We start from the raw sequence: 18,934 nt of genomic DNA, 5'->3' as shown, positions 1-18,934 counted from the left end.
GCACATGTAGAAATGGATGTTACTGCTGTCTAGAGTATCTGCACTATACAAGGTGCCTCTGAACTCTGACATTTCATCTCGGGGAAGAAAACCTAAAAATGTATATACCTCATGGGACAGAAGACATTCACAGAGTTTTCTTAATTTGATAACAATGCCACACTCTGAGGAGGAAATATTTACACACAAAGATCTATCCATATTTGCTGAAAAAGGGATCCCACATAAGGTAGATTTTCCAAATAAACAGGGAACTATACATCTTCACAAGGTATTTTCCCCCATTAGTGTCACATTCAAGGTTCTTCAACAGAAACAGTATGGGAGCAAGGCAACCGTTTCACTTAGGAAAAAGGAAAATATGAAGTTGATAAGCATTACAAATAAAGCAGCATATTTTCACAACTGTTTTGCAGTAATCAAAATCATGGAGGAATCTCTCTAAAAATATATTTTCAAAATACTAAAATGGACAAGAACCATAGGAAACTATGAAAGTCATAGATAGCTTTTGCAATACATGCTAGTTTGTTAAGACAGCTCGGTCTATATATGCATACAAGCTAAGTATGTTAAATAGAAGAATTGTTCACAGCATAAGATATTTTTAAAGCTGTAGCTTTCTGGACAGGGTGTTCAACCAACAATTAGGTGTGAAAAAAAGAAAGTCATGTATTTTAAAGAAATCTCTGCTTCCCGCTCTTTTCACTCCAGCTATGTGCTAATACTGACAAGGTACTTTCAGATCAATGCATCAAGCGCTTTAGGAGACACAACAGCTCTGCCAAGAATCCTGCCTTTGAAAGGACTTCCATTGCTATAGCAACAGCATGTTCTCCAGTATCCAATTCGGAGACAACCTATGACACACACATGAGAGATGGCCCAACTCCGACTGATGCCTCACTGCAGCAGAAGCCACACTGGCATACACATACCACATCGCACTTGCAGAAATATAAGGTACAAACCAGGTTTTTTTGATGACACTTCACAGGGCACTTAAGTTACCTACAAACAAACAGCTGCACCTAGGAGAAAAAATGCCTTTCACTTTATAAAACAAATATAGGCTATTCAAAGGCCAAAAAGAATATAACCATTAGCAAGGAACATCAATTGCATTATAAAGCATCTCGCATATGCAGGCATTTACCTCTTCTCCCACCCCAACTTCCCCTAACAGGATGGGGGAAAAGGAAAAAGGAAGTGTTGGTCCATAGTAAATAAGCAGATGATTGAACTCGTTACTCAGTACTCAGCAAGTATCTTGAAAATAAAGTGGGTTTAATGAGCATAACAGATATGCATAAATATAAACCTTGGGTTTACTGCATCATTCAAAAAAAAAAAGCAGCTCTCTTACAATGTTTCACCTTCCACACATAAATGTATTCACAAATTACAGTCTTCACACGTCTTGAAATTTAGTCTAACATATAGAGTTTTAAACATCCATGCCATATATATCGCTCTTAGAAGAGTTAATATACTACTACACAGGGACTAGCCAGTAATTCAAGCCATTGAAAAGGATAAGAAGGGAATCTCAGTTACATATCCGTTTCTGCACTTTTATTACATGACAGCTTTCAAAATTCGATAAAAACCAGCCTCTTGTTCCTCACCCAAGTTCATTCACCCCAGATGGTCAGATATATCTTTCCTGTAACACAATGAGAAATGTAACAACGTGGTTGCATTCTTCACGTTCCTGGCAACCCTAAAATAGTTTAGCAACCTTTAACGTTACTTCTGATTGTACAGTACAGCGCTCACATACTGAGGACTAACAGAGTGGCAGAAAGTTTTTGTAAAGAATCACAACCTCCTTTAATATCTTGGCAGAAGAAAAAAGATTAACTTTTATACAAGTTGACTTTTCCCCCTTTAAAGGGGTTAACTTACAAAGAGGGAAAAACAAAAGGGCCTTTTGCTGATTCATGAAGGCCTGAAATCCCATTAGAAGAGTGTGCTCTGGAGAGGACACAGTCTCCCAACCTTTAAAGCCTGTCCCTGCTTCTTTTTGAAGTACCAAGCACTACCCAGCTTGCTTTGCATGTAGTAATATTACACATTATTTTAATAATATTCCAAATTAATGAAATTAACAAATGAAAGGGGAAAAAAAAGATGGGGGAAGGGGGGGTCTGGTTTGTTTGGGGCTTTATTGGAGTTTGAGCTTTAAGAAGGTTTTTTGGTGTGTTTTGTTGTTGGTTTGCTTTTGAGTTGAGGAGCTTTCTAAGTTCAGCATCTTACAAGTGCTTGCAAGAAAAATATCTAATTCAGATGTTCTTGTCATAAGTAATATTGACAAAGTTCATGCTCCGTTTTTTTGTGCGCTTATTACTGTCCTCTGGCAAGGGAATACGATATCAGAGATATTTTCAAGGTTACCAAAATAAAAGCATTACACAGAGCAGAGAACACATGGCAGACATTACACGCATTTATACACATAAAGTGGCAGAGAAGTGCATTTCTCTTCTAAAAATCAAATAAAGGGAAAAATTTCTGATTTACTGTACCATTCAACAACCTTGCATCTATGCATCACAAGTAGTAATATCGCAAAGACATCCTACAAAACACAGCCATATGAACTCAGAGCAGTGAACACCGTGCATCGCTTTTAGAAGTGTACAAAAGCTTTTCATTACTCCAAAACTCGGTCATCTTCATTAAATTAGCATCTCTTCATAAAAGCCTTGGCTTCATTTAGCATTCAGGAAGATGAAAGAGTAGCTACCCTCCTTATGGATTACTTCTCTATTACAAGAGAATGTTTTGCACGTCAAAAGCAAACATTAAAGGATTAAATGATATTGTCAGTTCTGTTCTTGTTCATTTGCAGTGGGCAGTGAAGAGAATTGCAAAGAAACAATCACTGATTATTTTAAGCTGTGTTCTTTTCAAGGATTATGACTCATGAAGTTGCTGCATAAAGAAACAGGAATGGAATAGGTGTCGCATTGAAAATCATCAAAACATCACCATATAAAAAATGTCCTACAAGCAAAGCTGTCTGGATAAATCATTTCACAGAGTAGCCACAATAGCTCTTGGGATAACACCAAGACAATGGTATCTTGCATTCAAATAAACAAAAAACAAAAATATAAACAGCAAATTCCATTATCCTACAGAAGACTAAAAATACTTGAGGATTTTTTGAAGCGTATTTACCTCCAACAGCATCCTATTAACACTAACACAACACAGTAGAAAATTAAAGAGATATTTGGTCACAAGGCATCCCTTCAGCATGCAAAATGCAAAATTCAATGACTTTACCATGGAATTATCTACATCTTATAGGCTTCCCACATGTTTTCCAACAGAACTAGAGAAAACAAGTTTGCAAAGTGACGGGTTTTTTTAAATTACACTCTTCACATTTTTCTCACACATTATACGCTAATAGTACAAATCACACTCAGTAAGACTTAAGTTTTGCTCAATTTTCTGTCTGGTTGCCTTCTTACTGACTCATTCAAGTAAAAAACCAGTTTATCTTGGACATTTAGATAGACGTTAAAAATGCAGATAGTACATACAAAAACCACCAATGTGCATTCAGTTTTTATTTTGGGTAAGGCTTGGAACCATTCGATACACTAAAGATTTTGTCTGTAAAATCTGAACATGGAAGAAGATGGGAGTACTATAAATGAATTCACTCTTCAAAGAGAGTGAATATATATGATACGTATCATAATATAGCAATATATTGTGGTCATACTCTAAACATAATAAATACAAACACCAGGTAACATTACAGACCAAGTTCTTGCTTATATTGAATTAAGGGTAAACTTTGATTTAAACTCAATTTCATTTAACATACAGAACATGCACATTCATGGTCTGATATTCATTGGTGTTTTACCCGCAAAATGTATACAACTAGAAATGACCCAATCTGGATTATGTTTTACTGGGTATATTTTTCTAATAATTAGTTCTGCCTATCCATCTTTGTATTTAAAAAAGGGGAAAAAACACAGTCTAAAATGTAATTGTCACAAATCAGGGCTCAGAACACAGTTGTATATAAAACTCCAACCCAGACTAACTTAAGTTGCTCCATGTTACCACTGCTTCACCTTCAGCAGCAGCAAGAACGCTTTCAGAGACAAAGCACAAACAGAACGCTTTCTGCAGCTTTGTCCATGCAAAATAAAGTTGAACAGCGAAAGTAAGTGGTTCAACCTATTGCTAGTACTCCACATAACTAACAACCTGACACAGCCATGGAGATACCACCATTTCCGCAGCTACAACTGATACAGAGAAAACAAGTCCACAATACCAAAAAGCAGACTTGAAAAGCATAACACAAATATCTCACATGCTCATAAAAAACAATATAGGCAACCTCTGCACAACTTCAGGAGCAAGAAATCAGGTCCACTGCAATAAACAAGACTCACTTCAGGGAAAAAAAAAAACACAAACACTTAATTCAGAACTATCAGTTATACGTAAAAAATATCTACCTATTTTCCACTTAGCAATAAAGAGAAATTGTGTGTAATAGCAGAGATGTACTTTTTACTCTCCTTTTTAAATGCAATTCTCCAGCACACACAGTTTCTGAAGTTTGCTGTAGCACTAGTATGGAAGCACACAACTCCCCTGGCCAGGGCAACCCTTACTTACTTTCATGCTAAGGTTTTACTTGCATTCCTAGAGAGCACTGCCCTCCTAACAGCGCTGTAAAATAAACCCTTTTTATCAAGTCTCTTCCTCTTCCAACCCCCATTCCAAGAACCTTTTTGAACACACCAGTAACATTTTTTTTTTATTGTGATCAAGCGAGATTTTTCTGAATTATATTGGTAAGAACACAAAGTTTATTTCATTTAAAGCAATTTCAGCTCCTTCTTGGCAAGGGGGGTGGATGGGTTAGGAATCACATCTCCAGCATACAAGAATAATCTAACAAAGTCCTAAAGATTGATTGGGTACATTTTAGCCTGATTATCCAGTGAAGACAGTGAGATATTATTAAATATAACAAAAGCTGCTCTTTCTGATCATTCTTGGTATTCAGTTAACATCTTCACCAAAAAAGTATGTCCTTTATGTTTTTGAATGTTGTGTTTACAAACACGGCTTTGTTTAACAAATGAAAAACACAAGGCATTCATTCAAGACATTAAAAAAAAAATGTATCATTATCTCATCTTAGACTCATCATAGAAAAAAAAAAAAAAACAACTTGCCCCTACAACCACTAACAAATAAAGGATTATAGTATTTTAAAAGTCCACAAGTACTTCCAAATCATCACACTGAGGTCACAATAGAACTGAGCGCTTCTGGATTTTCATATTAATAAAAAACCCCAAAAATCAAAGGAGTGGCCATCACTACTTAAGACAGAAAAAAGCAGAGTTTAAAAATAAGTTTCCTGTCCTTTGAATAACAATTAAGCACTATATTATACTTTTTCCCCTTTTCTTACAATGCTTAATAACAAAAGAAATCATTAGGGTGTATACACAATTGAAAACTAGTTATGAATATTCAATAACTATCTCCATCAAATAATTCACATGCAGAAGAAAACAGTGCCTTTCCTTATTTCTTTATTTACTATTTAAATTCAGTGACTGCCTCACATGAGAACATACAAAACTAATCAAGTTTTACTATCCATTTCTGAAAAAAATGCTAATACATTAGATTAGACAATGCCTCTAAAAAAAGCTTTTTAGAGAACATACTTTACTCAGTGAAGTCATTCATTGAAACTGACTTTTCAAATATTATAAATTCATATTTATTTTGAAGGCAATTTAAGATAGAACGCTCATCTATTATATCACAGATATCACACCTGGCTCTATAGGTAACTTAAGAAATTGTACAGAGCTTCTAAAAATCCTCAGTGCTATTCCCCAAAACCATAATCCTCCAACATTAGAGTACCAAAAAAAGAGCTGCATCTCTGCAGTCAAGACATGTCAGCTCAAGAGACCTAGTAGACTACTCAAGTTTGTGCACCTCTTTCAAGTTTAGAAATAGTCTCCACAAACTCCAATCTTACTCAGTGATATGGTATTATTAATATATTAGTGCCTTAAACATCCTCCTGTTCATAAGTTAATAGACACAATTTTCAACCATGGAAAAATTACATTATACCTTTAGAAACTTCAAGAAAATACAGTTTACTAAGTGTATAGCAGATTAATATAAATCATATAACAGTGTCTATATGCTCAAGTATGGATAAAGTAGAATTATCTGAGACAAACAGCTGCCACACCAACTTGATAGCAAAATGACTAAGGGGTTAAGTCATCTTTGTGTGACAGCTGGAAAGAAGCAGGGGGAAGGGAAACTTTGGCATGTATGGATGAATAACCATAAAATTCCCTTGCCAGAGACCAAGAGAGACCACAAACAAATAAAACCAAAAAACCCAAACCTTAGCAAAAGCTACAGACATAATAAAAGGTCTACAGTAATTAAGGAACTGAGCGCAAGCTCAGCTGCCATTAAAGGACACACAAATACATAAGAATGTCATTTTTACTTCTCATTAAAGAGAAGAAATTCCTGAAGTCTTCATCTCACTTGGATTTGGACCATTTGAAGAGTAATCCATGGGTCTCCCCTACAAACAACTAGAGCAGAAAGAAGCTACAGATACCTTTCTGCTTTCAAGCACAAGGCTTCTACAACTCTTCCCTAACAGCCTTTGGAAGAAGACGGAATTTAGCATCCCTCAGACCCAAGATGAAATACAAGGCTAACAGGTCCACTGGTTCACTGTTAATGGAACTAGAGGACAAATTAGATATTAAAAATAAAGATAATAAAAAAAGTCACACAGCTGCATGACCTAATGTTTGTTTTAACAGGCCACCCTAGATTTCTGGCATTTAATACACAATAAGCTTATCTTCTTTTGAACAGCAAACAAAACCACAGTGGATCACAACATTTTGGATGACAAAACCAGAAATACAGATCAAAATCCTGAAACACAGCTCTTCCACTTTTAAAAAAGATTTATTTAAAAGAGCCTGTCATGACCTAATACATTGTAGGACAAGACTATGTGACTACATGATACCTCTCATCAACTCCTTAATTCAGGGATTAGGAGCAGGCACTAGGAATTTCCTATACCTCAATGGGAGACTGCACCAGAAACACACTCAGAGTGACATCAGAGAATTGATGCTTCTTAGGAATCACAGTTCTGACAAAAAAAGAAGAAAAAATAATGTATTTTGAAAGGTTAGGAACACTAACGTGTATACATAACAAGTCTCATCTTTCTGCAGTTTTCTCCAAGGCTGTGATTTGGCTGTCAGAGTGCCTCTTCAACCCTCGCTGTAGATTAAAGAACACAGCATTTAAAACAGTGTCCATCCCAAGATTTTTGCTGAGGTTTGTTTGATTTACGAGGAACTGCTGATGCAAAACTAAAAAGGAAATAAGAGTTTATGGGACTGACAAACACTACTCAAGTCAGGTTTTGCTAATTTTGGAAACGCTGCTTGGTAACCTAATAGACCTACTGCCATTGTGTCCATTCTCAAGGCACACGGCCCTAATTTAGGGACACTGAAGTTAATGGCAGGCTATCAACTTCAATGGTCCTGGCATCAAGCTCCTAATTACTGGCCTATCCCAATCCATCCCTTACAAGCCCAGTAGATTTGTAGACAAAAGTGGAAAGGGCTGCATCTTAAATTTGCATAAAAGGGGACCAAACTGATACAAACATATCTGAACAGATACATTCAGCAGTTGTTTTTGCAGGTAGGTCTAGTATGAGGAATGTCTGGGTACACATGAGATTCGTGCCCAGTGCTGCCCACACACGTGTGTGCACTCATTTCTCATTGACTTCAGAAGAATTGTAGAGGCAAGAGGAGTGTCATATTTGGGCAACTTAGCTCTTGAACTGTAACTCTAACTCTAAACTCCTACTAGTTTGGGTTTTGTTAGACATCCACATTATCTTCAGCCTTTTCACTGATACCTCACATCTACACGTGCAGAGCCACATACAAAAATAATGCTATTGGTACAATGAGGAGGCTACAAAAATTGAAGACAGTAAGCCATGTAGGAAAATACTGTCTCATATATTCTTCTTTAACATCAAGAAGTTCTTTGCAATCGCAAAAGAAAAGGGTTTTATTTTAGAGTACCACACTCAAGATTTAAAAAGCTTCAATCACAGGAAAAACTGAAATTGAGATCAAACCTGCTGGGAACGATAGGAAAATTGTACCATTATTGCCTGTGGCAGGCACCTGAATATTGTGACTGCATTTTAATGGAGCTACTGTAATAAATAAAGGGCATTGGGCAAAATGGGTAACCATCCAAGTTTGTATTGGCGTACCTTTTGTTGTTTTGACAAACACAAAACAACACAAAATTTCACTGTAAATCATAAGCACTGCTATTAACCATAGCAGTAACACAGAAGATGTTAATTTAAAATAAAGTCAGGGAAAAAAAAAAAAAAAGCCAGATTAAAAAGCCTGACAGAGCATATCTCTGACCTTTGCCTGCTCCTTCTCCAATTTCTAAGATAAAAATGGTTTTATCTTCACAAGTTGGTTTTGGCGGAGAAAAGAATGGGAAGTTCTGTTTTAAACAAAAGGTAATTACAACAGGTATGACAAGGAATATTTTGCAGCTTAACTCACTGACTTCCATGTCAGGTTACTTTTCCAATATGTTTATTTTCACCGGTAGTCTGACCAAGTTATTTGACTTTATCAGCAGCTTACACGACTTACTGTCATAAGATACTACGGTATATCAGATTAGTTCACTTATTTCATCTGCAGCTTTCGTTCATAACTGACTGACCTGTAGAAAGCAAGCCTGCCCCAACACCAGACTTTTGCTATCTTTTAATCAAAACACAATGTTCATATGTTAACCCATGACAGCATTTTCTTAAAAATTATAGACGGTCATATTAGCTGTTTTATTTAAGCAACCAAGTTACACATATATATTTTACAGCATAATCAAGAGAAACATTGCAGAACTACACCAGGTCAAGCTTATAACATCAGAATTAATAACATACACCCTAGTATTTCCAACACTTCACAAAGCCACACCTGAAAAACAGAACTCAATCATCTTTGAACATCAATTAGTTTGTCCTTTTAAACTGGGGGCCAGGGGGTGGCAAGGAAAAAGCATCATGAGCATTCCTTCCTTCTATATCAGGTTTCCCAGAAACGTAGTCTTAAGAGCCACGCAGACAAGCAATTGACTTCCACTTACATATTGGGGGCCACCAGGCTGCATCTCTAATCACTGATAGGTTGAGGGGAGGCAGGGAAGGTTTTTTTCAGATTTAAGTTTCAATGAGAAAAAAAGGGGGGGGTGTCTATAATTACAAACAATAAACACATTCATATTCCAACTAAGAAAAGGAAACCGCTTTCCTGTAGTATGCTTGTAAAGACATCAGAAAAATAAAACAATTGAGTTTAATAGGAAAGATACTGAAGCAAGCTTCACCTCTGTAATTGCCATCAAAACCACAGTGTCTCTCTAAGCAGCAGCATCATTCTGCATTCAAAGGAAAAAATTTTAAAAGTAGTTTTTAAGAATCTGTGTATACTGCGCTTTTTGGTACTGGATACCTCCTCCTTTCATGTTTCTCTTTAAAAAGCTGCCTATATCAGCAAAAAAATGAAATAAAATTTCAAACATTGTACTAGAAGTTACAGAACACTTGAAATTAAAGGAAGATCACAATTAAATCAGAGTGCTAGAAACCAAATGTCTATAATTCATCACTGATCTTAAGACAGTCTTTCTACAACACTTATCACTGACTCAGAACACAACCAATATAGAAGTTTGTCACATCTCACTCCTGCAGAGTAATCCCCCTAGGTCAAGGCTTAGGTCGTAACATTTTAAGAATTAGGACATATAATCCCACTAACCAGTAAATCTCTACAACTAGAAATGTTTTGAATTAAAACCCACAACTATACATCATTATCTTTTCCAAAAGTTTAAGTTTAGCTTGTTTGACAGCTGCAGTGTATTGCTCATGATTGCTATCTATGTGATGATATACCATATTGGTAGAGAAATTCAAGGGGTCAATAACACTCTTTCTCCCAAAAAGCTAAGTATTCTGCCATTCTCTCTTTTTCTGAGCCATCCAAGGAAAGAAGGGGAAACATTACCTACAAATAGGGCAAGCTGTATCACCTAAGAATTATTCAAAAGCTAAACTAAAAATGAAAGCTTTATTGCTTAACAGAAAATTATTCCGCTCGTGCAGGAAAAGCAAGGGGAAAGGGTGATTAGATGTTCAGGCTGTGCTCCACACAGCAAGTTTTAGCTGTCTGAATGTCTTTCAAAACAAGCTTTTGAGAAACAGCTGTCTTGAATATTTGTATTGTTTAAAAAAATTAACTATATTGTATACAAATCTGCTGTCTTACTATTGCAAATAAATTTAAACTTGATATACTTTCAGAGAGCAAGACAAAGCCAATTATATATCTTAGGAGAGAAAAACTATAATGCTTCTTCAAGTATTTGGCAATGATAACATTTGCTACATATTTTCATCAAATTAAATGTGAGAGATAGTCTCTGAAAAGTTTGCAAAATTATACAATTCAGAAGCTTTAGGGTGCTTTGAAAAACAAAAATTCAAAACCATCACTAAAATGCAAGGTGTCATCTGGGCTCTCAAAGCAACAGCTCTGACAATGTAAGAAGCAGCATTAGTGCACAACTTCAGACAACTACTTCAATCCTCTACTGACATCCTAAAAATTTATTTTTCATTAACCTGAACTAAGAACACAAACATCACTTTGTTGTATTCATAAACAAAAACATCACTGTGTTCACAGAAAATAAACATTAATAAGAAAGAACAAAACACATTATCAAAAAGTTACTTTAGTTTCTTCTTGTAAGTAGAAATAAACACAGCCTTTACAAGAATGATACAAAGTATCTGTTAAAAACTACAATCATTTCCTTTTAAAGGCTTAGCTTAAAAGTCTCTGGAAACAGCTATTACGCGGACCTCAATGGAAAGACATTGAAACCAAAAAACACACGTAACATTTACTCGCTTTTCATATGCACTGATGAAGACTCAACATGAGAGGATTATATTCATTAAGACTCTGAGAACTACACAGTACTACAAAACAATATTAGCCCTACATTTTCCTTAAGATCTGCATTTTCAAACATATCCTTGAGTCAGGAGTATTTCATTATTTGGCATTTTACTGAAGTGTTTCCTCCTTTCATAAACAGGCTATGAAATACTTTAACTGAACAGGTAAGTTTGATTTTATGAACCAAGCAAAACCAAATAAGCTATTCATCTTTAACATTAACAGATAAACAGACAGCTTGCACGTCTGTACGACTGGAGATACTAACATTTTGCTGCACTGAGACAAGCAGTCTAAGGCACATAGAGAAAAACCATGGTTAAAGCTAACAAAATGTGTTACAGAGATCAAAACAGCACATCCCTAATTAATCTGAATGTTTTATGAGAATACGTAGAAATGAAAGATTACCATACTTTGAACACATGAAGACTACACTAAAACATCAAGTCCTAGTTACTAAGTGAACTTTATGTATCTTGGCTGCATCCTACCTGATCCACTGAACTGGCTGCTTCCTAGCGTAGTTGGTCTGGTTTTCCCACTATTAACAGGTGGAGAAAACATCTGCAAAACAAGAAAAAAAAGTTGCGTTTAAATTAGCTTTGAAACTCTGTGCTAAATTAGTTATGTCAATTTAAATAAAAGTTAATAGGAAACAGATATTCTATTCATTTTTCTGCTAGGAAATAAAGAAAACATAAGATGCATGTTTAGATACATAAAGATCAATAAGCTAAAGTATTCCTTGCAATCTACTAATACGACTAAAATTTCCTTCCTATGTCAACACAAACAACTGAAAAGAAAAAATAAAAGGAGACCTACTAATACTATGGCAAATTAAAATAGTTATATATCTTAAGTTTTGCTACTGAAAATATATTTCTTATTGATTTGTAAGTTTAAAGTCACTAGATAAAGTCTGCTTTTGAGAGGCAGTAGTTTCTTATGTTTATAAATAAAGCACCTTTCTGAAATCTGTTAAAAGTATCACACAGAAAATATCTATAATTTTCTAGGCCAAAATCACTGTACAAACTATCAATGAATAACTCCTGTTACTCACAGGCATTAAGTTTTCTTTTGGTTTGTTTTTTTTTTGTGGTGGTTATTTTTTGTTTGTTTTTTTGTTTTGTTTTTTTGTTTTTTTTTTTTTAAAAAAAAGCCAAATTACCAGTGCCACATGCCAGCTTAACAAACGTTAATTATTAGATTATGCCATCACTGGGTCAGCCTGATTTTAACCAGCTAAACCAATTGACCCAGCTGGTATTACAGTATTAAATCTGGAAGTCTAGACATTACATCAAAGTTCAGGTGTCCAACTTGGCTGGGACGGACCCAGCCGAGCCCTGCGTGCGGCTGCCCCTACTCCTCAGCTGGCTTTACCGCGCAGGAGTCACGGGAAGATCTCGGAGAACATCCTACCGCACTGAAATCCAGCAAGTCGCTCAGTTCCTTGTCCGTTCCTATAGCGGCCATCCTCTGCTGCTGGGAATTCATCTTCCTCCGCTCCTCGCTCACGTCCTGGGGGACAGGGAGAGCGGCACGGGCAGCACCTCACCGCGGGCTGGTACCGACCCCGGCTCGGGGAAAGCGGCCCCGGGCAGAAGGGCCGCCGGTCCCTGCACCCCTGAGGCGGGGTGGGGAATCCCCGGGGAGCCCCGCTTCACCGGCGGACTGACGGCACCAAACTAGCCAAGTCCGCTCAAGTTTGCTCAGGCTCCCTTTCCTCCCCCATTCCGCTTCCCCCCCGCCCCGCGCAGAGCACACACCCGCCGCGGCGGGGCCGCCGCCGCCAGGAATTAGGTCCCCCCAGGCAAGCGAAAGCAAATAAACAGCCGCGGCCCGGCGAAGGCCGGAGAATTAGCGAGAGATTAAGTGACTCACTGTCTCGGCAACAATGGGGCTGACAAGCGGGGCTGGCCGCGGCTCAGCAGAGCCACCTCCGCCGCGGCATTATGGGCGCTGCCGGCTCCCCTCCGCGCCCCGGGCCGCGGCTCGGGCTCGGGACCGGCGGGCCGGGACCGCCCCCGCGCACCGCACGCGCACACGGGGCCGGGCGGGCGCGCGCGCCGCCGCCGGGCTGGGGGTGCGGGGTGGAATGCGCGTGCGGCGGGGGAGCGTGCGCGCGCGGCGCCCGGAGGGAGCGGAAGGAGGGGCGGCGGGTCCGCGCCTTCCCTTGTGCCCGCCGGGCGCCGGGGGGGAGCGGCGGGGGCGCTGCCGCAGCCCCGCTCCCCTCCAAGTTTCGGAGCCGCCGGGCGCGCCGGGGCCCGGCTACGGCCGCCGCGATCCTTTATGAGCGCTGGGAGCCGCGCGGCGCGGAACGCGCGCCCCGAACGCCGCCCGCGGGGGACTCGCTCCTGCCCGGGGCCGGGAGCCGCAGCCCGCCCGGGGTCCGCGGCCCGCCCCGCCGCAGATCCCCGGCACGCCGCGCCACTACACGGCTGGCCGGCCCCGGCTGCCGCCCCTCGGGCTTCTCAGCGGCGCCTTCTCTTCTTCCGCGGCCTCCCCGCAGCCCCCGCGGCGGCCCCCGAGCAGCCCCGCTCCCGCCCGGCCGCGCCGCCCTGCTCCTCGCCGCCGCCTCTGCCCCTGCGAGCGCCCGGCCGCCGCTTCTCGCCCCCCCACCGCTCTCCCAACTTCTCCCGGGCCCCCGCCGCCCGCACTTACCTGCTGCCCCCCGTACGCTCTGGTGACCAGGACCGGGCCGGCGGCGGCGGGCGGGCCGCGGGCTGGGTGGGAGGCGACGAGCCGAGCGCTCCCCCCCCGCTGGAAGGAACTTGTGGGTTTCCCTCAGGCAGACATTTTTTTGCTTACAGAGCCACAGCACCACGTTCACGGCTCCGGCTCCGTATCCCTCCGCGCCGAGCGCCGCCACGGCCTTAACCCTTGCCGCGCCGCTGCCGGCCGGGGGCGGGCGGGAGCAGCGGCGGCGCTTGCGGCGGCCCCACGGGCAGCCCTTGGAGCCGTCTGGGCACCCGCCTCTCCTCAGGGCGCAGCGCCGGGGCGCCCCAGCAGCTGCGGGATGGCGGCGGGGCCCGGCCTGGGCCCGGGGGCCACTTGCACCGCCGCGCAGGAGGCCGGCGGGCGGGTGTCGGCGGCGCGGGGAGAAGCGGGAGCCGTCGGCCCCCGGCCCGCTCAGGGACACCGCAACGGGCACCCACTAAACACGCACCGCACGGGAACAGACCCTCCCCACCGCACCCCAGCTCAACCAAACCGCCAGCACAAACCTCGACATGTAGCACTGACATCAACGCACGTGCCCCAAAATGCTCTGAATCCACATACCCTAAAATGTGCCTAAATACTTTTCCCATCTCAATATACAGTCTGTCTTTGCAAAATGAAGTTGCATATGAATTAAATCAAGGTTTCAGCATTCATTAGCAGCTTCCTCTTAAATACATACAATTAAAACTGTAACATGTCAAAGCACGAAGATATGTATGTTAATGCAAGAACACACATCCACGTAAACGCTGCAGTTCTTCCCAGACGGGTGATGCTACAGGCGATTAAACCCAATGATTGCCGCGCAGGAACAGGCACCAGTGTGCGAAGAGCCCGCGCCCTCACTTGGGTCCTGCCACCAATACAGACATCACTCTTCTGTGCTCCATCTCCTTCCCCATAAAACAGCCCTACCAGCCTGTCCTACTGCTGGGACGTTCATTTCACGTCTGGCAGCTGCTGGGGTACCCCGGCGTGTACGATTCTTCTCCCGACGCCGGGGGGGCGACCCCTTTGCCGCCCCCGCCCCGCGGCTGCCGAGCCTGCAGAGCCCCCAGGCGGCACCGACCCGCCACCGCTGGGCCCGGCCTGCTCCTTCCCGACCCTGCCCTCTGAGCGTGAGAATTGAAAAATAATAGTCTCTGCAGCTACTGGCGTGTTATTATTTTGGAGCAAGGGGACTTAGAGAACACAGGGGCAATGCAAAAGGATGGTGAAAACCCCGGAGAACCTAAAACGCTCCGGGGAGGCAGTGCTCAGTGCAGAGAGGCACGCTGTGGGGAGGCGCTCGCCCCTCACAGGCTGCTGCTTGGCAGCCCCCCACGTTTGGAGAGCAGCGGGCTGTACAGAGGGCTCTTTGGCCCCACGCCAGTCCCTTCCAACTCAACTCTTCCCACCCCCAGCCCCCGACTGTGACATCTTCCGGTGGAAGGAGAGAGTGATAACAAACTTACCACCACCAGGCAAAGGCAAATTGGGGATTCTGGCACCTTAAAACATTCTTCTCCGTTTTTCTCCCATATATGCTGTGTACTGGATGATCATCTGGCCTTGTGATTCTATGAATATTCATATATTTGCCACTTAGAAATGCAAGAAGCAATTTGTATGAAAATATCAACACAATGACTTCCATTCTCTGTGCCTGTGAGGGACATAAATATGTACTTTTTCCCTTTGATGTATAAATAATACTTCTCTTTAGAAGAATGCACCCAGTGACAGAGATCATTATACATTTCTTGAGTAATGACCTTTAACGTATTTCAGTTACAAAGAAGTTCCCCTCTTTAGATACCATGAAAACATTGCTGTTTGTGTTGAAGTGTTACTTTTTAACCAGTTAGTACAGCTGCACACTGATCAGCATTGGTTAGGAACCTGATTAAAGCTAAAAAAGGTGGAAGTAACAATGCTAACAATTATTTATTTGTATTGGTGTTATTATATTAAAATTAAAACTTATTTTCCAACAAAATACTTTTAATTTGCCCTCTGGCCTAAGGTTTTAAGGTTCACATTTCTAGGCTTTTATTCGCAGCTAGAAACTCTTGAGTGGAAGATGTTACGTCCACATAATCCATGACACAGGGTTTAAAGATATACAAAATACCCTAAGATATTCCATTTGGTCCATGACATGTCACTTTCTCATGCAGTTGCTGGCAGTAAACATGGTCATTACCAAAAGTCACATCATAGTAGCCATTCTTCTGCATTACAACTCCAAGGGCTGACTGTCCTCTTTGAAAATTTCATTTCCAGGCACCTGTAGAAAAATGACTAGAATGTACATGAAGTTTCCAGAAATCACGCCTGACAACTTAGCAAGTACCCAAGGCCTCAGGGAAGGTTTTGCTTTGGCCCAAAACATACTGTGAGTCTGGCCTAAAGGAGATTGCTCTGGGAAGCCAAAATTGTAATAAGAAATTTCAAAAGAAACTCATGAATGCAGCTTGGCTAAAACTGTTGTGGAAGACAAATAACTATCACCTCCTGTATTACAATAAAATTCTAAAAATATATTTAAACTAACGTTTTCCAGGTACTGAACATCATCTGATACATTAGTGAGACCTGGAATCTTCAAGCTATTCAGTTTTTAAACCCTCTTCATGAAACACTGACCAGAATTAACATGTACACTGGAAACATCAAGGCATGATAATCTATGCCCATGCAGTATTGTCTTTCACCTGTTCTCAGAATCTCCACAATCCCTTTCTTAAGCTGCTACTTATTTAGTATCCTTTCCTCTCTGCCACTCCCTATAAATTCTTCCTGCTCACTGCAAAGATAGGACTTAAAAAATGCATTGCACATCCTTATCCTGTCATAGTCATAAACAGAAGATGAAACAGAAAACAGTGCGTTCAACATTCAAAAAACAAAACAAATAAACTCCCTGCTTTTGTCTCTTTAGAGATCTTGCTGAGAAAATATAAACATTTGAAACCATTTGAAGAAACAGGTATCTGAAACCTGGTTGAGACAACTACAACAGTTTGCCATTTGCAACAAAGAAAAAAACTTCTAGTTTCATTCCTGCTCCAACCCATGGTCACAGTTCGTTCCTTACACATGTGCAAATGCAGCAAACATACTAAACAAATCATACAGAAATGTGACACAACAGCACTTTCCTTGTATATTACACAGAAGGCTGAAATGCTACTGTCTTCTGCAACTGTCACACCGTTTTTTATTTCACTTCTTTAAAAATACAAAGTCTTCACTAACTAGGGATCAGATGGGTAGCACAGGAGCAATTCCTGAAAATGCTTTCTCTATCATATTTTCATCAGTGAACTTTCTATCAAGATAAATGAATTTAGTAGTCTTGTGGTTAAATACCTTTTCCTTAAAGAAGCCTGAGGTCTGTCATGCAGTAGTGCAAGTAATAGGCAGGTAAACCCACGCACACAAAGCAATCAGTGAACTCCAGACTCTGACAGAGCATCCAGTACAACTGTAAATCTTTACAGTAACAGCCCTGACAGCTGATCTACCAACATCAATATGGTCAGCTACCAACCTGAGCAATCAGGGAATTGCTAGTTGCCAGATGGCGACAACAACATTCTTCCGCATGCTTCAACATGACCGTGAAAATGAAGAATTACATACAGGACATAAAAAAATTAAGAGGAATATAAAAACCAAATCACTTGAGCCCAGCCCCCAGCTCATATGCTGTTTCCACAGCCTTCATGAATTGCTTTCCACCCACTCCTTAAAGGAAAAATATTTGATAGAGCAGACAGCTGTTGTGCATTCAGGGATGTGAGAAAATGTATTCCGTATTACTATTTAATGTATCATGCCCACATGAACAAAATAATTAAGCTTGCATGTCTCCTTTTTGTTTGTTTATTCTTAAATTTACACACACGGAATTAATTCCCCATCACCACCCAAACTGTACGAGCTCCTAGGGTGCTCCCCAACAGAGCATTTGACCCAGGATGGAGTTGTCACTGGAATGGCTCCTTTAAATCAACACATATGTGCTCAGCCTGCATCCACAGGCAGCAATTTATCCATAATAAATGCTATTGCTCAGCAAATCTATAGCCCTGGAGAGAAGTCAGCAAACCTCCTTTCCTGCTCCACTTTTTTTTTTTTTCCCCAACAAAGTCCCACCCTCACCTAAACCACTGAATCCTTCCTACTGCTTCCAGTACAGCCAGCAATACTAATTTGGAGTCAGCAATAAGGAGAACACAACCTCATTTCCTGCAGCTAGCACAAAGTAATTCCACTTTCTGACTGACTTGCTCCTGGGGTCACCTGGAATCTGACTCAAGCCAATAGAAAATTAGAAGATTTTTGTGTCATGCATGAAAGTTTTGGGTTAAACTCCTGGGGAGGCACTGTGTTCTTCCTACAGCTCTTCCTTCCAAAGCAAACTTTGGAGAAGTATCCTACAAATGAACTGACAGCTGTATTCCTGTGACCAAGCCACACGATTACGCAGTGCTGGCTGTTATCAGTACAGCCCATCTTACAGATAACTGAATTTGCTGCCTCACTTGCTGCCTGCTATATTTACCTCGCAGTAATTAAAATTACGTAACATATATATTATGTAACATATTTTACAATAGGAAAGATTTAGAACATTTGCAGGAGGCTACAATAGTGAAACCTCTCACCAAACAGCATTACTTATGAGGGGACCAGAGCGAGCACACAGGTTGACTACTAGAAAGTCAAAACTCGTTTCTGTGGGGACGCTGATGGCTACACTTGGTTTAGTGCTGCTGCAAAATGCTCGCTAAGTACTTCTGGCTAAGCGGGAAACGGGTAAAGGCTTTAGCTCCCCGTAATCTTCACAGGAGAAATTATTACAAAAGCAGAAAGTTGACTTGGGGGAATAAGGGGCAAAAACCAACCAAAACAACCCCACAAAACACGACTACAAGGAGAAATCGCGGCGGGAGGGCCCCACGAGAGGCGGCCTCTCCCGTCCCCGCTCCCGCCGCACGCCCGGGCCCTGCCGCCGGCGGCACCGCAGACCCCAGCGCCAGCAA

General features: G+C 41.3%; 1 protein-coding gene and 1 long non-coding RNA gene across 9 annotated transcripts in view; both read right to left on the bottom strand.

Moving 5' to 3' along the window:
• The window catches only part of TCF12 (transcription factor 12), a 160,235-nt gene extending 146,205 nt beyond the window's left edge, over positions 1-14,030 (bottom strand). For 2 of the 7 annotated variants that reach the window (XM_080351297.1, XM_080351303.1), the window contains exons 1-3: positions 13,839-13,987; positions 12,597-12,695; positions 11,660-11,732 (exon numbers count right to left, since the gene is read on the bottom strand). In XM_080351297.1, coding sequence (XP_080207423.1) covers positions 11,660-11,732; positions 12,597-12,671 — 148 coding nt within the window. In that variant the 5' untranslated portion in view covers positions 12,672-12,695; positions 13,839-13,987. Of the gene's footprint in view, positions 1-11,659; positions 11,733-12,596; positions 12,696-13,058; positions 13,195-13,838 lie in introns of those variants that run through there. The other 5 variants (XM_080351300.1, XM_080351301.1, XM_080351302.1 and 2 more) reach the window with 5 other exon arrangements.
• Positions 14,031-15,355: 1,325 nt separating this feature from the next.
• On the bottom strand, positions 15,356-18,381 carry LOC308044655. Of its 2 annotated transcripts, none has more exons than XR_013922641.1 (3): positions 17,437-18,381; positions 16,087-16,170; positions 15,356-15,460 (listed from the first exon to the last, which is right to left on the bottom strand). It is a non-coding gene; the product is annotated as an uncharacterized lncRNA (long non-coding RNA). The 2 variants fall into 2 exon arrangements; XR_013922642.1 differs by lacking the exon at positions 15,356-15,460 and having other exon boundaries at positions 15,807-16,170; positions 17,437-17,493; positions 18,051-18,381.
• Positions 18,382-18,934: the final 553 nt, after the last annotated feature.

This window comes from Nesoenas mayeri (genome assembly GCF_963082525.1).
Source record: "Nesoenas mayeri genome assembly, chromosome: 11".
Lineage (NCBI taxonomy): Eukaryota > Metazoa > Chordata > Aves > Columbiformes > Columbidae > Nesoenas > Nesoenas mayeri.
Note: the sequence above shows the minus strand (reverse complement) of the source record. Positions and strands in the feature narration are given on the sequence as shown.